This window comes from Serinus canaria, chromosome 10 (genome assembly GCF_022539315.1).
Source record: "Serinus canaria isolate serCan28SL12 chromosome 10, serCan2020, whole genome shotgun sequence".
NCBI classification, from domain to species: domain Eukaryota; kingdom Metazoa; phylum Chordata; class Aves; order Passeriformes; family Fringillidae; genus Serinus; species Serinus canaria.
In genome coordinates, this window is record NC_066324.1 from 17797437 (window position 1) to 17814379 (window position 16943).

At 46.7% G+C, this 16943-nt stretch overlaps 1 protein-coding gene across 1 annotated transcript in view; it reads left to right on the forward strand.

The window, feature by feature from the left end:
- Positions 1–16743, forward strand: part of ARIH1 (ariadne RBR E3 ubiquitin protein ligase 1) — a 51611-nt gene extending 34868 nt beyond the window's left edge. The window contains exons 6-14 of the mRNA XM_030228360.2: positions 898–964; positions 1645–1751; positions 2617–2659; positions 3714–3785; positions 10161–10291; positions 10390–10447; positions 11192–11452; positions 11892–12004; positions 15968–16743. Of these exons, the coding sequence (XP_030084220.1) occupies positions 898–964; positions 1645–1751; positions 2617–2659; positions 3714–3785; positions 10161–10291; positions 10390–10447; positions 11192–11452; positions 11892–12004; positions 15968–16052 (937 nt within the window). The 3' untranslated portion in view covers positions 16053–16743. The remainder of the gene's footprint in view (positions 1–897; positions 965–1644; positions 1752–2616; positions 2660–3713; positions 3786–10160; positions 10292–10389; positions 10448–11191; positions 11453–11891; positions 12005–15967) is intronic.
- Positions 16744–16943: the final 200 nt, after the last annotated feature.

Here is a 16943-nt window from a genome sequence, read left to right on the forward strand (position 1 = left end):
GTTGTAAGGATAACATGCAGGAGTACCCTTAGTTTTGGCTGCAGCTGGAAAGGAAAATTCATTAATTCCAATATTTACCCATGGTATGGCCTGGATAAAGCTGTATTCCACAGCAGCATTGAAACCAGGAGTGCCACCAAGGGTGTGTCAGTGCAGCTTTATATTTAGATATATTGGGAAGACACTTCAGTCATAGCTAAAAGACATTTTTAGAAGTGCTCAACAATCCATAATTAAGGTATTCTGGATGCATTTAGGCTGGGCAGTCTGCAAATGCCAGCTGGAATGCTGTGCCCAGGAGAGAAGTGGTCACCATGCTTGTCAAGGGTTCCCATCAGTCAGTTTTCCTCTGCTCTCCCAATTCCAAGCAGACTGAAATTAATTTAAAGACCATGTTGTGTAATGGTAATATTGATAAAAACTTTGTTTTTATGGTAAATGGATTAAAACACCATTAATTTTTAAGCTGAAGCTGTAGCATTCCACTGAATCCCAGCTAACATGAGGCTTCCCAAAGTTATTAGCCACACAAGGGTTGTTCTGGAGCTTTTTAAAGGGATTTGCCACAAAATCTGCATGTTTTATGGAAGTGAGCTGATGAAATTACTTGCTTTGTTTCTTGGGCTCTTCAGGAAAGTGTTTTTAAATAAAAATCCTCACACCAAGAGGTTCAGTTCTTTTGAACTGAGTGAGCTTTCTGTTTCTGGAGCTAATATATATTGAATAGAATGAATGTGGTTTTCATAATGATCTGACAAATAAATAGAGAACAGGTAAGTACAAAAAGTACCTGCAAGTGTAGAAGGATGAATCAAACCTATTTGTCTTGTCTTAATGGCAGTGTATGGAAAAAACAAGATTTCTGCTACAATTTTTCTGTTTCTTCCCTTCCCACAGGCGTCTGATCACAGATTCCAAGGTTAAATTAAAGTACCAGCATTTAATAACCAATAGTTTTGTAGAGGTGAGTTTTTATTTCAATTTTTTAATGGCTTGTAGGGTTTATCTCAGATGTGTAGCCAGCCAGAGGCTGGAGGCTTGTTTAGAACTGCAGAGCAGGTCTGCATAGTCTGTAATCAGGTGTGAAGGCAGGGATTGTTTTATGGTCCTTTGCATTACAGGGATAATTGTAGGAAAATATTAAAAAAACTTTAGGACAAAAGATCTAAAGAGAATGTAAGAGCTGTTGCTTAATATTTGAGTTCTGAGAAGCAGAATTACGTAGTTATAATAGTTACATAATAGTTATGTAATATTTATCACTCTTGAGTGTTACCTGAGATACTTCACATTGAAAACCAGGAAAATGCTGTAAACAAGAATGTGCCTTAAACATTTTGCCAGTTGAAGTAAAACTGCAAAAGTGCTTTAGCAAAACACTAATAGTTTTCTAGCCTCCAAATAAACTTGGAGAAAGGTTTGCACTGTTCCATTTTCCCAGCTCTGTGGCTTCAGCTGTCCTGTAGAGCCTTGGGGCAGAAGTTGTTACGAGATCAAGCTTTCAGTCCTTGCCAGAAGTGATGGGTGCAGTGGGTTTGGTTTTAATTCCTTAACTGTTTGCAGCCACAGCAAAGGCATGGAGGGCAGGAGCTGTCCTTGAGCACAGCCTTCCCCTGTGATGTGGATGTGTGCTTTGTTCTGCAGTGTAATCGACTGTTAAAGTGGTGTCCTGCCCCCGACTGCCACCACGTCGTTAAAGTCCAGTACCCGGATGCGAAACCCGTGCGCTGCAAATGTGGCCGTCAGTTCTGGTAAGAGCAACAAGGAGAAGCTGCTGATGCTGCCCTGTGCTCACTGCCCTGAGTGTGTTAGTGTGGGTTCATGGAGGCTGCTTTGGCTTGGGGGGGACCTTAAAGGTGATCCAGTTCCACCCCCTGCTGTGGGCAGGCGTTGCCACATTTCTCTTCACCGAGAAAAGCAAGGCGCAGTTCTTCCCAAGGATTTCTGAGATTGACATTCTCTGAACCTCAGAGAAAGGGAAAACACAATTCTTATCACTTGCTGTGCTAGAGTAGAATGCAATATGGAGATTGTTTATTCAAAGTAAAGATGTTTTGTTTCCTTGGCCTGTCAGGGCCAAGTGTGTGTGTGTGTGTGGACACGAGATTCAGTGCCGTGTGAACAGTTGTGTGCAGAGTGAGTGCTGGGCAGATTCAGTTTAGATGAAATGCATATAATGTAGTACAATAAAGTAATTAGCATTCTGCTATCAGTGGAGTCAGATGCATCATTCTCTCTGCCCTTAGTCAGAGTTGCCTTTGATTTACAATAGGCAGGGCACCTTCCACTATCCCAGGCTGCTCTGAGCCCTGTCCAACCTGGCCTCGGACACTCCAGGGATGGGGTGACTTGTCTAGAAACCAATTTCAGTGTCTCACAACACTCACAGTAAAGAATTTCTTCCTAATAATTTCATCTAACTCTGCCCTCTGGCAGTGGGGAGCCATTGTTCTGTCACTGTTTTGAAGTGGCCCTTGAGGGATTTCAGGATTGAAGGGGGGTGTGTTGAGTTTCCTTAGGACTGGCTTTGAACAACCCAGAAGAAAACTTAAACTGTTTAATTACTAATACAATCATCTGCCCTGTTTGCTTATTTTCCCTTTCTTTCCCTTGCAGCTTTAACTGTGGTGAAAACTGGCATGATCCTGTTAAATGCAAGGTGAGCACATCAAAGTTCTTGTCCAGAACTGTGTTTTGAAAAAGTTTAAAATAAATTTATGTACAAGACTTAGCAATGAAGCCCAAGTTTTTGTGGCTGTCCATAGAATCATAGATGATCCTGAACTGGAAGGGACCCCCAGGGATCATTGAGCCCACCAGGGAGCAGAGTAGCTCCTGTTAAAATCACAGGGTGAGAACCAGCAGTGAAATCCTATTGAGTGCCTTCACTGCTGCCTCCCAGTTGGACCTGCTGAGGGAACAGTGCCTCATCCAGGTGGGAATTCTCTGGAAGATGAGGCTGTTAGACCTGTGACCTCCTGCAAGGAGTGAAGGTGTTTTTTGGACAGAGCATTCCTGTAGGAGTTGTTCCTGTAGGTGTTTGATGCTTTGTCAGGCGTTATCCCTTGTACTGGAGGAACTAATTTGGTTTTGCTGGTTTGGGTTGGAAGGGACTTTAAAGATGATCTAGTCCCACAGCCCGCCATGGGCTGGGATACCTTCCACTAGCCCAGGGTGCTCCAAGCCCCATCCTTGAACACTCCAGGGATGGGGCAGGCACAGCTTCTCTGGGCAGCCTGTACCAGGGCCTCCCCACTCTCACAGGGATCAGTTCCTTCCCAGTATCCCATCTATCCCTGCCCTCTGGCAGTGGGAAGCCATTCATTGTGTCCTGTCCCTCCAGGTCTTTGTAAACAGTCTCTCTCCATCTTTCTTGTAGGCTCCTTTCAGGTACTGGAAGGCCACAATTAGTCACCCCAAAGCCAAAATGTCCTTATTATTTAAGATTCCACCATGAAGTTTGTGTTGATTAAGAGCTGCAAACTCGTTGCAGGAGTGTTTGTGCTGTGTGCTTGTGCTTGCTGGATCAGGATGGAGCAGCAGGAACTGTCTGCCACTAAATTAGTGGCTATTTGCACAATTAACCAGCACCAACACTCCCCAGTTCCCATGTGGCTGGGTGTACCTTTCCTTAATGTGTAGCAGGAGTCTTGGGAACATTTGCAGTTCCTCCAGCTAGATTTAAGACTCTTCTTCCATCATTTTTCTGACAGTGGTTAAAGAAATGGATTAAGAAGTGTGATGATGACAGTGAAACCTCCAATTGGATTGCAGCCAACACAAAGGTGAGAGGTTTTCTCCTATTTTATATAGAGATTTTATACAGATTTGTCAGGTGAAAAGGACATCAGTCTAATTCCTTGCACTAGGATTGCTTTTTCTCTTCCCTGTTAAGAGCAAGCCTTAAAATCCACAGTACACTCAAGTGCTCTTGTTTGAAGAGTGAACAGGTGTTAATGCCTGGAATCAGGTGAGTTTCTTCAAGTTCAGTGAAGGAAAGTGCTTGGAACAAGCAGTTAATTGGAGACCCAAAGAAAGCTCAAGATTTAAGTCTTTGGGCTCCTGTCTGGCACCAGTGGCTTCCCTAAGCAAATCCATGGCCCATCCCATATGTGGAACATGTTACCACCACCCGTGGCTCAGTTTGGCTGGGATCATTTACATCTGCCTTCAAATCCCTGGGATTGGCCTCCGGAGGAGCCTTCATTTCTGCTGGGCAGCATTCCAGGTGGAGACTGGCAGAACAGCTGTCTGGGATTTCATTATGTAAAGGTCTTCCTTCTGCTTAGCCCAACTTTGCCTGAAACTCTAGCATTTGACCATTTTGGGACAAATTCAACCCATGATTGTCATGGTGACAAAGACACAAAAGCAGCAGATCCCATGGGGGTGAGGAGGAGGAGGTGGAGGCCTGAGGCTCCCAGCTGAAGGAGGAAGGTGGGGAGGGAGTGAGGAAATGGCTGCTTTGTTTTCTTAGCTCTGTTGTGTAAGTGGTTAATGGCATTGTTTGCTGTTTTCTGGGGCTGGCTGCCTGGTTTTCATCGAGCTGGAATGTTGTGTTATGGTGGCAGAGAAACCCCTGCTGGGCAGCTCAGATCAGCCTGGAATGGGCCCTGCATGGAGCTCACAGAGTCACCAGAGGGAGTTTGGCTTTGTCTCTGTGTGCTCCAAAGTGGCTCAGGGACTGAACCAGGTTTGTTTGGAGTTGGCTGGGTCTTCAGGGACTGCTCCTACTAAACCTGAGGAAGAGCAGCCAATAGCTCAAAAAAGGCAGAGTGTAAGCACTGCTAGCCTTGGGTCTCACATATTTGGGACACTGGAACAGCAACAGCCCCGCTTTGCCTGTTAAAGCCCCCAAGATCTTGGGGTTCCCCATCTTTTACCTGCCCCTGCCTTGGGAATAAGAAGATTTTTGGGGGTGGGGAGCACCCATCTGGAGGGTGGCATCTGGCACCAGCCCTGCTTTTCTTCATGGGTACCTCTAGTCTGTTGTGGGCAGCAGAGCTGTCCTGGGACATCACTGTCTAAGCTACTTCCTCTAATACTGTCCCAGACATTCCTACATGGGAATACTTAGGAGCCCAGGCTGCTGCAGGGAGAAAAATTGCCATCAGGGTAATTACTCCAGACATCTGAGCAAGCCAACAGTCCTGGAGTCTTACAGCATCCATATCCATTGAATTAACTCAAGGACAATATGGCATTCTTCTCTCTGAGCTGATGCTGGATTCAATTGAGGGGAAAGTTGGCAGGAAGAGTACCACCCTCATGCTGATCCCTGCCTTGGGGAAGGTGGGAATCTCCAGCTTTGGTCTCTGGGATGTGTGTGCTGGGAGCTTTGCAGCCTCTGGAGAACCAGGTCAGCCCGATATCGTGGGGCTGCATCCAGCTCCTGCCTCAGTTCCCTGCTGATCCCTGAGCAGAGGCACAGAGAAGCCCAAGTGCTCTCTGGGTGTGGGGCTGTAGCAATAGACTGGGATGGGAATTGTGCAGTTGGGAGTGTGTATCCATCCCTCCTTTCTCTCTGTACTGTTCCTAACAGGAAAGCAGGGCAGCCGTGTTTGGTGAGGCACAACTCGTGCCTGCACTGTTGGCTTCACAGCCTAAATTCTGTGTTGAACTTCATTTTGAAGAACCTAGAAAGGAATCAGGTACCATCAGATGCAGAAATCCCCATCATCATTGGGAACAGCTCTCCAAGGAACTCAGTTGTGACTACGCGCTCCGTTGCTGTTTCTGGCTTTTGGAAAGCACTTTCTGGAGCCATCCAGGCATGAATCCTGTCCCATGTGGGCTCCTCTCAGGGAAGGAGACTTCCTGTCATAACCAAGATGAAGGTGTAAAAGAGAAATACCACTCCTCTGGAATGTGGGCTTGAAATCTGGATAATCCTTTGCAACGGGAGAATGTGAGATATATTTGTTCCGGCTTGTCCTGGAAGATGGAGTTGGAAAGGAAGATTAGGCAATTGTGTGAGAGAACAGAAGAGTGAAACCCAGCTGAATTGGGTTCTGTTCCCCAACTGGAATGATGTGATGCATTTTTTGATGAATTATGTAGAGTGGTCTGAATGAAAAACGAGGAGATTTGAGTAGTGAGTTCTGTGGTTTCTGATACGATTTTTTTCTTCTTCTTTTGCATTCATTTACTTGCACTTAGGAGACCTCAATTCCTTCTACAAAAGATACAGCCCTTGCAGCAGAATGTGCTGGAGTGGATGGCTTTTTTCTTAAAATAAGCTACTTTCACACGAGTTCAGCTTAACTAGATTAATTTAAAGTTGAGATAAGGCAATACAAGTTCTTTATCAAGCCTGTAATTCTCAGTCTTCTTGAGGAACGGTGTTGAATAGTCCAAGGATTTGCACATTTCTTCCTTTTTCAGTTTATTTGACAAACTTGGTTCTTCCTCTCTTGAGTCAAACTCAGCAGATTTCTGGTATTTGGGAATAAAGGAACCACAGAGATCCATTACTTTTGTCAGCTGGACATCCAAAGGAGTGAAAAGTAGAGAAAACTTGGATTTGTGCATTTATTTTGGGCTCTTAAGGTGTATCAAGTCTATCTGAAAGTGGTCTAAAAGGAGGAGGGGAAACCTGTTTGGAACCTGAATGTGATGTTAATCTCTGCTTCTTGGAATACTAAAGGGAAAAGAACAAAGTTGGTGCTGGCCTTCACACAAGGCACTGCTTTTTATTGTGGAACTTAAATTGGTGTTAATGAAAGTTTTTCATCTAGTACTAAAAAAGCCCCAGCCTTGCTTCTTTGGCTTGTGGCACATCCCCATCCTTCCCTTGCAGGCCAGAGAGAGCTTGAAGGGCTGATGGGTAAACCAGGCACGTTTTCTTCTCAAAAAAACCACTGGCTGTTTTCTCCCATGCATGAGATAAAATGGCATGAGCCCACATCTCTCCCTTTTCACGTCACTTTTTAATGGCTTAAAGTGTTCCCTCTGTACTCTCTGAAGATCCTGCATTTGTTCTAATGTGTGGAAATTCTGGCAGGACACAGAATCTTCCTGGGCACCAGCACCAAACTGTGCTCCTTCATTTCCCACTGTGCCAGAGCCATGATCTGTGGTTTTCTAAAAGTGCCCAACTGGTGTTTCAAATCTGCTTTAGAAAGTTTTGCTCTGTGACTCTAGGTGTTAGAATGGTGTACTGTTTGTGCTAATAATTAAGTTTTTTGTTTTGTTAAAATTCATTAAGAAATCCCTGTGGTTTTTGATGAGTCTTTATAGGATGGGCTAGGGGTGAAGGCATTGCTGTGCATGTGGCTGTGGGAGGATGATGTCCACCAGGTCCTCTGGGAGTTCTGGAAAGGACTAATCTCTTTCACTTGCCCTGAAATAAGAAACATGTTTCTATTTAGCTTCCTGTTCATAAAAGAGCTGCTGAGGTTTATGGTGCTTTATATGTGCATGGACTTTTACAACAAAATCAGGATTGTTCTCCTTTGCCAGGTTTGCCCAGGCTTTTGTTTCCAAGCCCAGTACGGAATTGTTTGAAGTGGAACAATGTTAATGAGGTCACTTCTGTGCTGTGCTCTGACTGATAATGTGCACAATAATCTGCAGGTTTAGTAACTTGATTTGCTGCCTGTCGGGTTGTTGCATAGCTGTAATTCTCAGGGAGATCTTTCTTCCCTATCCTCATTAATCTATAAATCTCTCCCACTTGTTCTGTCGTGCCTTTAGTAGTTGCTACTTCTTTTTCTGCTGGTGTCCAGCATTTCTTTAGTATGTGGTTTTCATGGCTTTAATTTTTAATAATACTTAACTTTACACTTTTACACAGCTTTAGGGATTTGCACAGATACTGTGTCACCTCTTCCTTGTGCTTTGCTAGACAGGAGCATAAGGGTGTGGAAAGAATGGCATTCCCTGTGAGAAAAGGGCTGGAATGAGATCCTAGAATCATGGAATGGTTTGTGTTGGAAGGACCTTAAATCAAGTTCCACCCCCACCATGGGCAGGGACACCTTTCCACTATCCCAGGGTGCTCCAAGCCCTGTCCAACCTGGCCTTGGATACTTCCAGGGATGGGGGAACCACTGCTTCTCTGGGCACTCTGTGCCAGGGCATGCCCATCCTCCCAGGGAAGAATTTCTTCCCAATATCCCATCCAACCCTGCCTTCTGGAAGTGGGAACCACTCCCTCTTGTCCAAAGTCCCTCTCTGGACTTTCCTGCAGCCCTTTCAGGTACTGGAAGGGTCTTTTTGTCCTAGTTTGCATTCCAGAGCTCAAAGCCCTGAGCACTGTGCACACGTTGGAAAGCTTGGTCCCACCTGAAAGACAGGAGGGCAGAATTTCCATGCTCCTGATAGGGCCTTGCTGGGGCTGAGATGGCCCCCCATCCCTGTGCTGTGGATATGTGCTTGTGGCACCTCCCCAGCTTGGCATGTCACCTGGGGCCTGTTCTCCCTCTGTCAGCTGTAGGATTTTGCTCAGCAGGAGGGGTCACAGCAGCTGTGTGGATCAGCTGTGCCTCCCAGGAGCAAGGTGTGCACCTGATGGGAGGAGATGTGTCTGGAAGAACTGCACAACTCCACAGCCTCCTGTGGCTCTGCAGCACAGAGCCATCATGGTGTGACAGGGCCATTGTCTGTACTTAGAGCCACCCTGGCTGATGAGCAGACTGAGCAGGGATCTGCACAGCTGGGCAGGACATTGCTGGCATAAACCTAAATTGGAGTCTTGGCTTGTTGGTGCAGGATTGGAAGAGGGAGGAGTGCTGCCTGGAAAAGTGAAATAGATGCTGCACTGAGTGCTCTACTCAAAGAAGGGACTATTTTTGAAGTTCACAGAACTGCACTGACTTAAGTGGGAACAAGCTTCCCTGGCTGAGTATCCATCCTGTGGGCAGTCCTAGGGAGCATCTTGGTGTTGTGCCCTTGAGGGGCCCAGCACAGGAGCTACTGTGCTTCACTTACTCTGTAGTCCAGTTACTGAGTCTGAAGAACAAACGTAGGTCTAGAAAATCCCTCTTTGTGCTTGGTTGCTGCTTGATCCCATTGGTTTGATGTGCAAATTCTTCTGTCTGTGACAATCCAAACTGGCAAACTCATATGAAGTGCAGTAATAGTTGGGTGTACAAGAACCCACTGGATTGTGTCCTGTATAGAAGTAGCAGTTACGGAGTGATTGTGCACGTTGTCTTCTTCCTTTGCTGAGAGTTTATCTGAATGCCATGGTAGGAACTGCTTGCTTTGGTTAGCAAAGACATGCTCCAGACTGGGGAGGGGATTTCACATGCTTCTGACCCAAAAGCTGCAGCTGATTTTACAGGTGTGTGTATCCCTGGTTTGGATATGTTTGTTACTGTATTATATATAAAACTGGCTCGCGCAGAAACTTCATGAAGGCTGGTGTGGTTGTGGGATGAGCTGGATGAGGAGCTGATTCAGCCTAAAATGGTTTTGGCTTTATTTATGCAGTTTTTTTCTTTGTGTTTGCTGCTTTGTTGATTTGTTAATTTCTAAGCTCATGGGTATTGGTGTTGTATTCCCCAGATATTTCTCTGTGCAGAGCTGCCCTTTGAGATACTCACAGTTGTCAAAAGCCTTACTCCTGAAAGGGAAACCCCATGTGAGCTTTTATGGAAAAGTCTTCAGTGAGGTGTCACATGAAGGGAAAAAAGGGACCTGATGGGAAACTTGGAAACACCTCAGGAAGAGAAGTGTCTTTTTAGCTGACAGCAGCTTCTTTGAAGCACACTAGAGTCTTGCTGCATGTTTTCAGCTCCTTTCTGGATGGCGTGGTACAGCTGCAGGATTGGTAACAGCGTGATTCCGGCTTGGTCTCAGTCCCAGAGTGGACCAGACACTTGGTGGTGAGGAAAGCCACATGCTTCCCAGGCTCTTAGAGACCACCCCTCTGCTGGGATTTTGGGGAAGGTCATGAAGTGACTCGCCCAGTGTCCCTCTGTGAGAGCAGCATAGATAAAATATTTTATTCCTTAGGTTTTTTCTATCTAACTGCTCCGGGTTTGGAAGTATTTTAAGGCCTGACTGAAGAGGATCTCGATGTCCAAAGGGAAGAATTAAATCATGTATTTCACTTGACGTGCTCTGTCTGACTGCCGTGGGAACCCTTCCAAGTTCCCCAGGCTGTTGGGGTTCCGTGCTTGCCCTGCTAACGGTGCTCTCTGTCCTGTGGACAGGAATGCCCGAAATGCCACGTCACCATCGAGAAGGACGGGGGCTGCAACCACATGGTCTGTCGGAACCAGAACTGCAAGGCGGAGTTCTGCTGGGTGTGTCTGGGCCCCTGGGAGCCCCACGGATCTGCCTGGTGAGTTCGGGAGCGTGCCTTGCTGGAAGGCGAGGAGGTCGTGGTGCAAACGGCATGGATTTGGACTGAAATCTGTGGAATCGGTGTCCCTGTTGCAGGTACAACTGTAATCGCTACAATGAGGATGATGCAAAGGCAGCAAGGGATGCACAGGAGGTGAGTCCATAACCTTTGGTGATGAGGGAGATCATCGGCCCTGTGCTGTGCTTTCTCTAAACCTACACATCTGCTCTGAAGGAATTCACGGATTCGGGCACAAATCCAAAGGACAGTTAAGTCTTTTGACTTTTAAGATAGGGATGGATTTGCCTGCTATGTGCTACCTTTGTACATCCAGAGCACACAAGTTGAACCATGCCCGTGGTGTTATTTTTTTACAGCTGGTCTGTCAGTGTGAAGAAAATAAGATTAATGACTGTGTATTGAGTCATCTTGGTTCTCTTGCACTGTTTAGCACACGGTGCCTTTCCCCTGCTTTATAGTCAGCCTGAGATTTCCCTCTTAGCGCAAGCGCAGTAATTAGAATTCCTTATTAGCAAAAAACCCCCCCAACAAAACATCATCTTCTCACTTTTGTCATGACACTGGAAGCATTTGAGTGCTGTACCTCGAGTCGAGAGGCTGAAATACAGAAGTGATGAGGCTTGAGCAGTGTGATTGTAATTGCTTCCAAGGTTGGGAGTGAGGATGTCAGAGCTGTGCTGGGAAGTGCCCGGGGCGCTTCCCAGGGTTAGCGGGCCGCGTGAAGCCGTCTGCCCAACATGACAGGAGAGGAGCCTCCTTTGGAAAGGAAGCTCATTCTCTGGATCAGGAAGAGCCTTGTGAAGGGTTTACTTCTCTTGCAGCCATTACTTTGTTTTAACTATTTGTTTTCTTTCTCTCTAATGGGAATTAACACAGCGATCCCGAGCAGCCCTGCAGAGGTACCTGTTCTACTGCAACCGCTACATGAACCACATGCAGAGCCTGCGCTTCGAGCACAAGCTCTACGCTCAGGTGAAGCAGAAGATGGAGGAGATGCAGCAGCACAACATGTCGTGGATCGAGGTGCAGTTCCTGAAGAAAGCAGTCGACGTCCTCTGCCAGTGTCGTGCCACACTCATGTACACTTACGTCTTTGCCTTCTACCTCAAAAAGAATAATCAGTCCATTATCTTTGAGGTAGGAGAAAATGGGGTTGTCAGGAATTCAAATTGTAAAACTGAGGGAATAAGATTTAATGCTTGGAGGCCTCTAGTCCTCACTTGTACCTAATTTAGTCTGGTTTAATATTCTGTTGTGCAAAAGTTAGAGACTCTGGGCATTGTGTAGGATCGTGTGCTGGAGAAATCATAGAATCACAAACCTGTGGCTGCCCCATCCCTGGAGGTGTTCAAAGCCATGTTGAATGGGGCTTGGAGCAACCTGGTCTAGTGGAAGGTGGCCCATGGCAGTGATGGAACTGGAAGAATTTCCATGTCCCTTTCCACCCAAAATCAGTCTGGGATTCCATGATATCTAATCCTTTTTTACTTTGGTACTGACTCCAATTGCATTGAAATAAAAATCTTCCCCTTTCCTTTACCCCCCCTCAAACACTTTTTTTCTTTTGTCTTTACAGAATAACCAAGCAGACTTAGAGAATGCTACAGAGGTGCTTTCTGGGTACCTGGAGCGAGATATATCCCAAGATTCGCTGCAAGACATAAAGCAGAAAGTACAGGATAAGTACAGGTTTGTGTTGGAATACTCCTTTCTCTCAAAGCAGCCAAGTGTTGCCATGCCCTGTGTCAGGTAGTGACCTGAGCACATGCCAAGATACAGTTTCTCCAGAGCCACATCCTTGGAAAGCTGTTTGCTCTTGGCTTTGTGCCACCCATTGTGATCAGCCAGTCCCTGGATATCTGAGAGCAGCAGCTGTCCTGAGCCAGCCCTGAATCCTCCCGGTGAAGCTCTCACGCGGACGCTGGCAGCGTGTTTTTGTGTCCCTGCTGGGACCAGCTCTCAGGAGAGGTGACAGCCTGTGGGGAGAGGCTCCCAGCTCTGCCTTCCATCTGCTCTGCAGAGCAGGAGCTGGAAGATCCAACCCCGGAATGGAAAAAATCCTGTGTCCAGAAGCAGTGGCTCTCAGTACACTGCTGTTCCTACACAGAAGGAGCATGTGGGAATGGCCAGCACCAGAATGGGATCCTCAGAGCGAGGGCCAAAGAACAAGGAGTGACTTTGTGGTTCCAAGCTGCCAGCTTTGGCCTAGGATGAGCTGCCAGCAGAGAGCAATTGGCTCTTTTAATTGTCTGCTGGGTCCATTTGTGCAAAACGTGGGTGTAGGAAAGCTGTCCCTGAGGAAGAGGGATAGAGCAGCCTGCCCAGCTGGGAAGGGGAACAGGGGACTGGGGTCCAGGTGACACAGATGCCAGTGCTTTGTTCAGTCCCAGGGGAATAATTTCTGCACAGTGGAAAAGTACAAAGCTGAAAATGCGGATGAGTCACAGGATTAGGGCTTGCATTTCTGAGGCATTTTGCCAAAATCACTGAATTTGTTATGCCTGGCTTAGGGGGAAGAAAATATCCAAAGTAGGGTGAGCTGTAGGACTCAGTGGACTGTGGGGCGTGGCAGGAGCTGTTAAGATTTGGTGGTTCATCCTGCCCAACTTTGGCAGCACACCTGGGGCTGGACAAGACTTTCCTGACCTTCTTTCTAGAGACATTTTGTAATTTACCCTTTAAGGCCACCATTCATTTTGTATTTCTGATGAAGCTGCTTGTTTACTTCAGTCCTCTGAACCTGGATGCTTTTGTAGGGGTGAAATTACAACCTAATACAGCCTGAATTGCTTGGAAACAGTATCCCAAACCTGCCTTCACATTTCTGGGAAGAAAGAATAATCTGTCAAGCCTGTGCAGGTCCCTGATTAACCAGTTCAGTCATGTCTTAATCATGTCCTGCACGGTGTCCTTTGATGCAAGACTGGGAGCAGGATGTCATTGAGGTGGGTTTAAAGAGCTCTGGGAAGCTGCAGGAGCTGCCCTCCAGGCTGGTTTAGTTTCAGCTGTTTGGATCTCTTTGCTGGCAAAGACATATCTAGAAAACAGGATTAAGCCCCTCACACCCATCCAGCAGAAAAATAACTAAAGTTTGGAAAGCAGAGACCACGTGTTTGCCATCACATGCTCCTAAAAATCAATGGGACTTTGTGTCCAGGAGTTTCTCTTCACCAGCTGACAGCAGTGAGGGGAGCCACAGCTGCTCTGATGGATAAATCAGTCACTCTGATCAGGTCCTGAGCAGAAGGTGAGGAGTTGCTGCCAGATGTTAGTGTGTGTTGTGGTCAGGGATAGCTTCCCACTGGGAGGTTTCTCCTGAGGGATGTGTGACCGTTGCCAAGCAAGCCAGTTCCCAGCAGCCAGAGCCTCTCAGATGCTTATTTAGAGTTTGCTCTTGGAACCTGAATTCATTCAGTGTTTCTGTGCTTTTTGTCTTCTAACACACCCAAAACGACTGTGACATCCTTTGCTGTGTTCTGTGATATCCCTTTTCCTCAGGATTGGTGATCCTGGGAGGGCTCTTGGATCAGTTTTATGTGCAGCATTTTTCAGTCAGCGTAGGTGGGAATACTTCAAGGGTGTAGTGTCCCTCTGAGAGCCACATGTTGGGATGTGAGATGAAACCTGCTCTCCAGCCAGACCAATAACCCTTTGGACTGCTTCCATCTCCATCTAAAACTGTGTCAGTGCTCCTGAGGTTTTTCATCATGGACTGGTTTGGGTTGGAAGAGATCTTAAAGTAAATATTGTTCCACCTCCTGCCATGGGCAAGGACACTTTGCACTAGACCAGGTGGCCCCATCCCACCTGGCCTTGAACACCTCCAGCTAGTTTTTCCCAGCTAACATGTGGCTTTTTGTTGTCCTGATGAGGCTTAGAGCAGGCACCAGCACCTTTCAGAAGGCAGTGGTCATTAGCAAAAATGATGCACTCAGTTTATCTGGGTTTGGTAGGAAAGAAATTACAAGCTGACTGTTGATGAAGTCAGAGATGATTACTTGTGTGATTAAGAACTGCTGGGGCAGGAACTGAGGCTGCAAGGGAGGGAGAATCTGAGGAGAGCTCATTCCATGTGTCTCCACTAACCTGTGCTCAGATGTTTTCAAACCACAGCTGCTGCTTCTTCGTCCTCCAGTTATTCCTGAAGGTTTCTCAGCTGTAGAGGCTCTGGGGATACTTATGCCTGAAAAATTCTGAATTTGCACACTGGTTTTCTAGCCAGAGACGTGTAGCTGACTGACTGAAGCAACCAGAGTCTTAATTAGCTCTGTTAACGGGCTGTAAATACAAACTCCCTTCTCGGGGATCACCTCTTTTGGAAGTGTCTTGGTTTGGAAAGCCAGGTGCCTGCTAAGGAAGGCAGGAACCTCCCTTGAAATGGAGAATGTAAATTCCCCCCCCCATTGCTATATATTTTAAATTAAGGGGCTCTCAGGCAAAAAATATGGGAGCAGGAAATAACAGTTCTTTAATAGGGAAGAAAATAAAAGGATAAAATAAACAATGTAGTAAACTAAAACAGCACTGACAGAGTCAGAACACAGCCTGACACCCTGTGGGTCAGGGCATTGGTAGCAGTCCAACTGGAATTGTGGCTGCAGTCCTCCTGGAGTGCCAGGTGTGGTTCTGCTGGAGCAGGGATCCTGTAGAAAGGTGCAGTCTTCCTCTGAAGATCCAGTGGGAGAGGCAGCTGTTCCTCTGGGAAATCCAGTGGAGAAGCCGTGCTGGTGTTCCAGGCTCTCCAAATTATATCTGGGTAGCAATGCTTGGCTCCTCCCTCTGGGCTCACATCTGATGGGATGTGAGCCCATTCTGATGGAACATCCAGTGGGATGCTGTAGTTCTTATCAGCCATGCAGGGACATTCAATAGCCTGTTATCAGCAGATGTCTCCCCTTGGGAGGAGTGGTTGTGGAAGAGATAAGGAAAACTGCCCACTGAACAGAAGACAGCTGCCATACAGATGGCAGATCGAATATATTTCACCTTGCAGTCTGGGACAGGAAGTGAGGCATGCTGTAGGTTTGGATAACTTGGTGCCAGGGCTATTGGAATAATACCAGTATAGCTGGATGGGACGTGCCTGAGCTTGTCTGTCTTGACCAAAAGGCAGCAGCTGTGATGTTTTCACCTCAGAGACACCTCTGGCTAGCTGGATGCTGGAGCTGGGTGCTTGGAGGCAAGTCCAGGCATGCAGGAGCTCAGGTTTCCCTCTGGCAGAGAAGCTTTAAGGTGATGGTGAAGGAAAGGAGTTGGTTCTGATGGAGGATTTTGATCCAGAGCTTTATTCTGAATGCAGCAACTGCTCCAACGCAACCCTCAACCACGTGGTTTGCTCACCCTTTTACCCGGGGGAGAGAGGGAGGGAAGGAACACGGGGACCACCAACTCAAGGGACAAAGGACACCTGGATGGCCCAATGTCCCACCAGGAGTGGAGGGCATCTTTTGAATTCTGCCAATCACCCTTCTGGAATGCCAGGATTGCTCGGCAGGGATCAGGGAGGGGGAAAGCAGGGGTGACTGATACACCCGGCAGGGAATCATCATGGGAGGAACCGGGTTTCTGAGGTAAATGCTGAAATCACAACGCAACAAGGGCTGCTCCACCATTCCTGACGTGCCTTTTCCATGCTGTCCCTGTCCCCTGCAGATACTGCGAGAGCCGGCGGAGGGTTTTGTTGCAGCACGTGCATGAAGGCTACGAGAAGGACCTGTGGGAGTACATCGAGGACTGAGCCCGGCCCCGCAGCAATGAACTCTGAACCCTTTCCCATCCTAGAGTGCTCATGCAATTCCAATAAAACCCACCCAGGGCGCTGCTCCGCCTCTTACACCGCTGGTCTGTAGTAGCGGGATTCTGTTTTGTTAACAGAAAAATTAAGTAAATTATATTGTAATAAAAAAAAAGGTAGATAAACCATTGTACAACAGTATTCTAGGCGGCCAAGAGTGTGACAGACGCACTAAAAAACCCTCCAACTTTAACTTGTAACGTAGCTTCATCCTCCAAGCCGACTCCTTTTTCTTTTCTCTCTTTCTTTTCCTGTGTGTAGTACAGATGAAACTTAAACCAGTTTCTTGACACTGCTTTTCATGTCCAAACCAGCCATTTTGATGGACTTTGGTAAGGGGGGGTGGCTCTCCCGCCCCCCTCCTCCTCTCTGCCACCTAAATACATGGATGAATGTGGATTGGCTCATTGTAAAGAGGATTTTTGGGGAGGGAAGGAGGGGGGGGTACACAGCAAGGAAAAAAAAAAACCCAACCTTTGTATATGACTTTTAAAACAAAAAGAGGACAACACAGTATTTTTCAAAGTTGTATATAGCGCATATGCATGGACAAAGAGCAAGCGTGGCACGTGTTTGCATAATGTTTAATTACAAAAAAATATTTATTCTTTAAAAATCTTCAAGATTATGTCTATTTGCTGTGCATTTTCTTTCAGTTTGATTCTTTGGTTTGGTTTTGTTTTTTTTTCCCTGGGCTGGGGTGGGGGAAGCGTGTGCTGGTGTAGTGAATATATCTATATATATATATTTTATTTTTTTGTTTTTTCTTTTTGGAAGGCTTTTTCCAGAGCAGTTGGGTTTCTCCTCTTCCTGCAGTTCCTTTCTGTCCAGGGC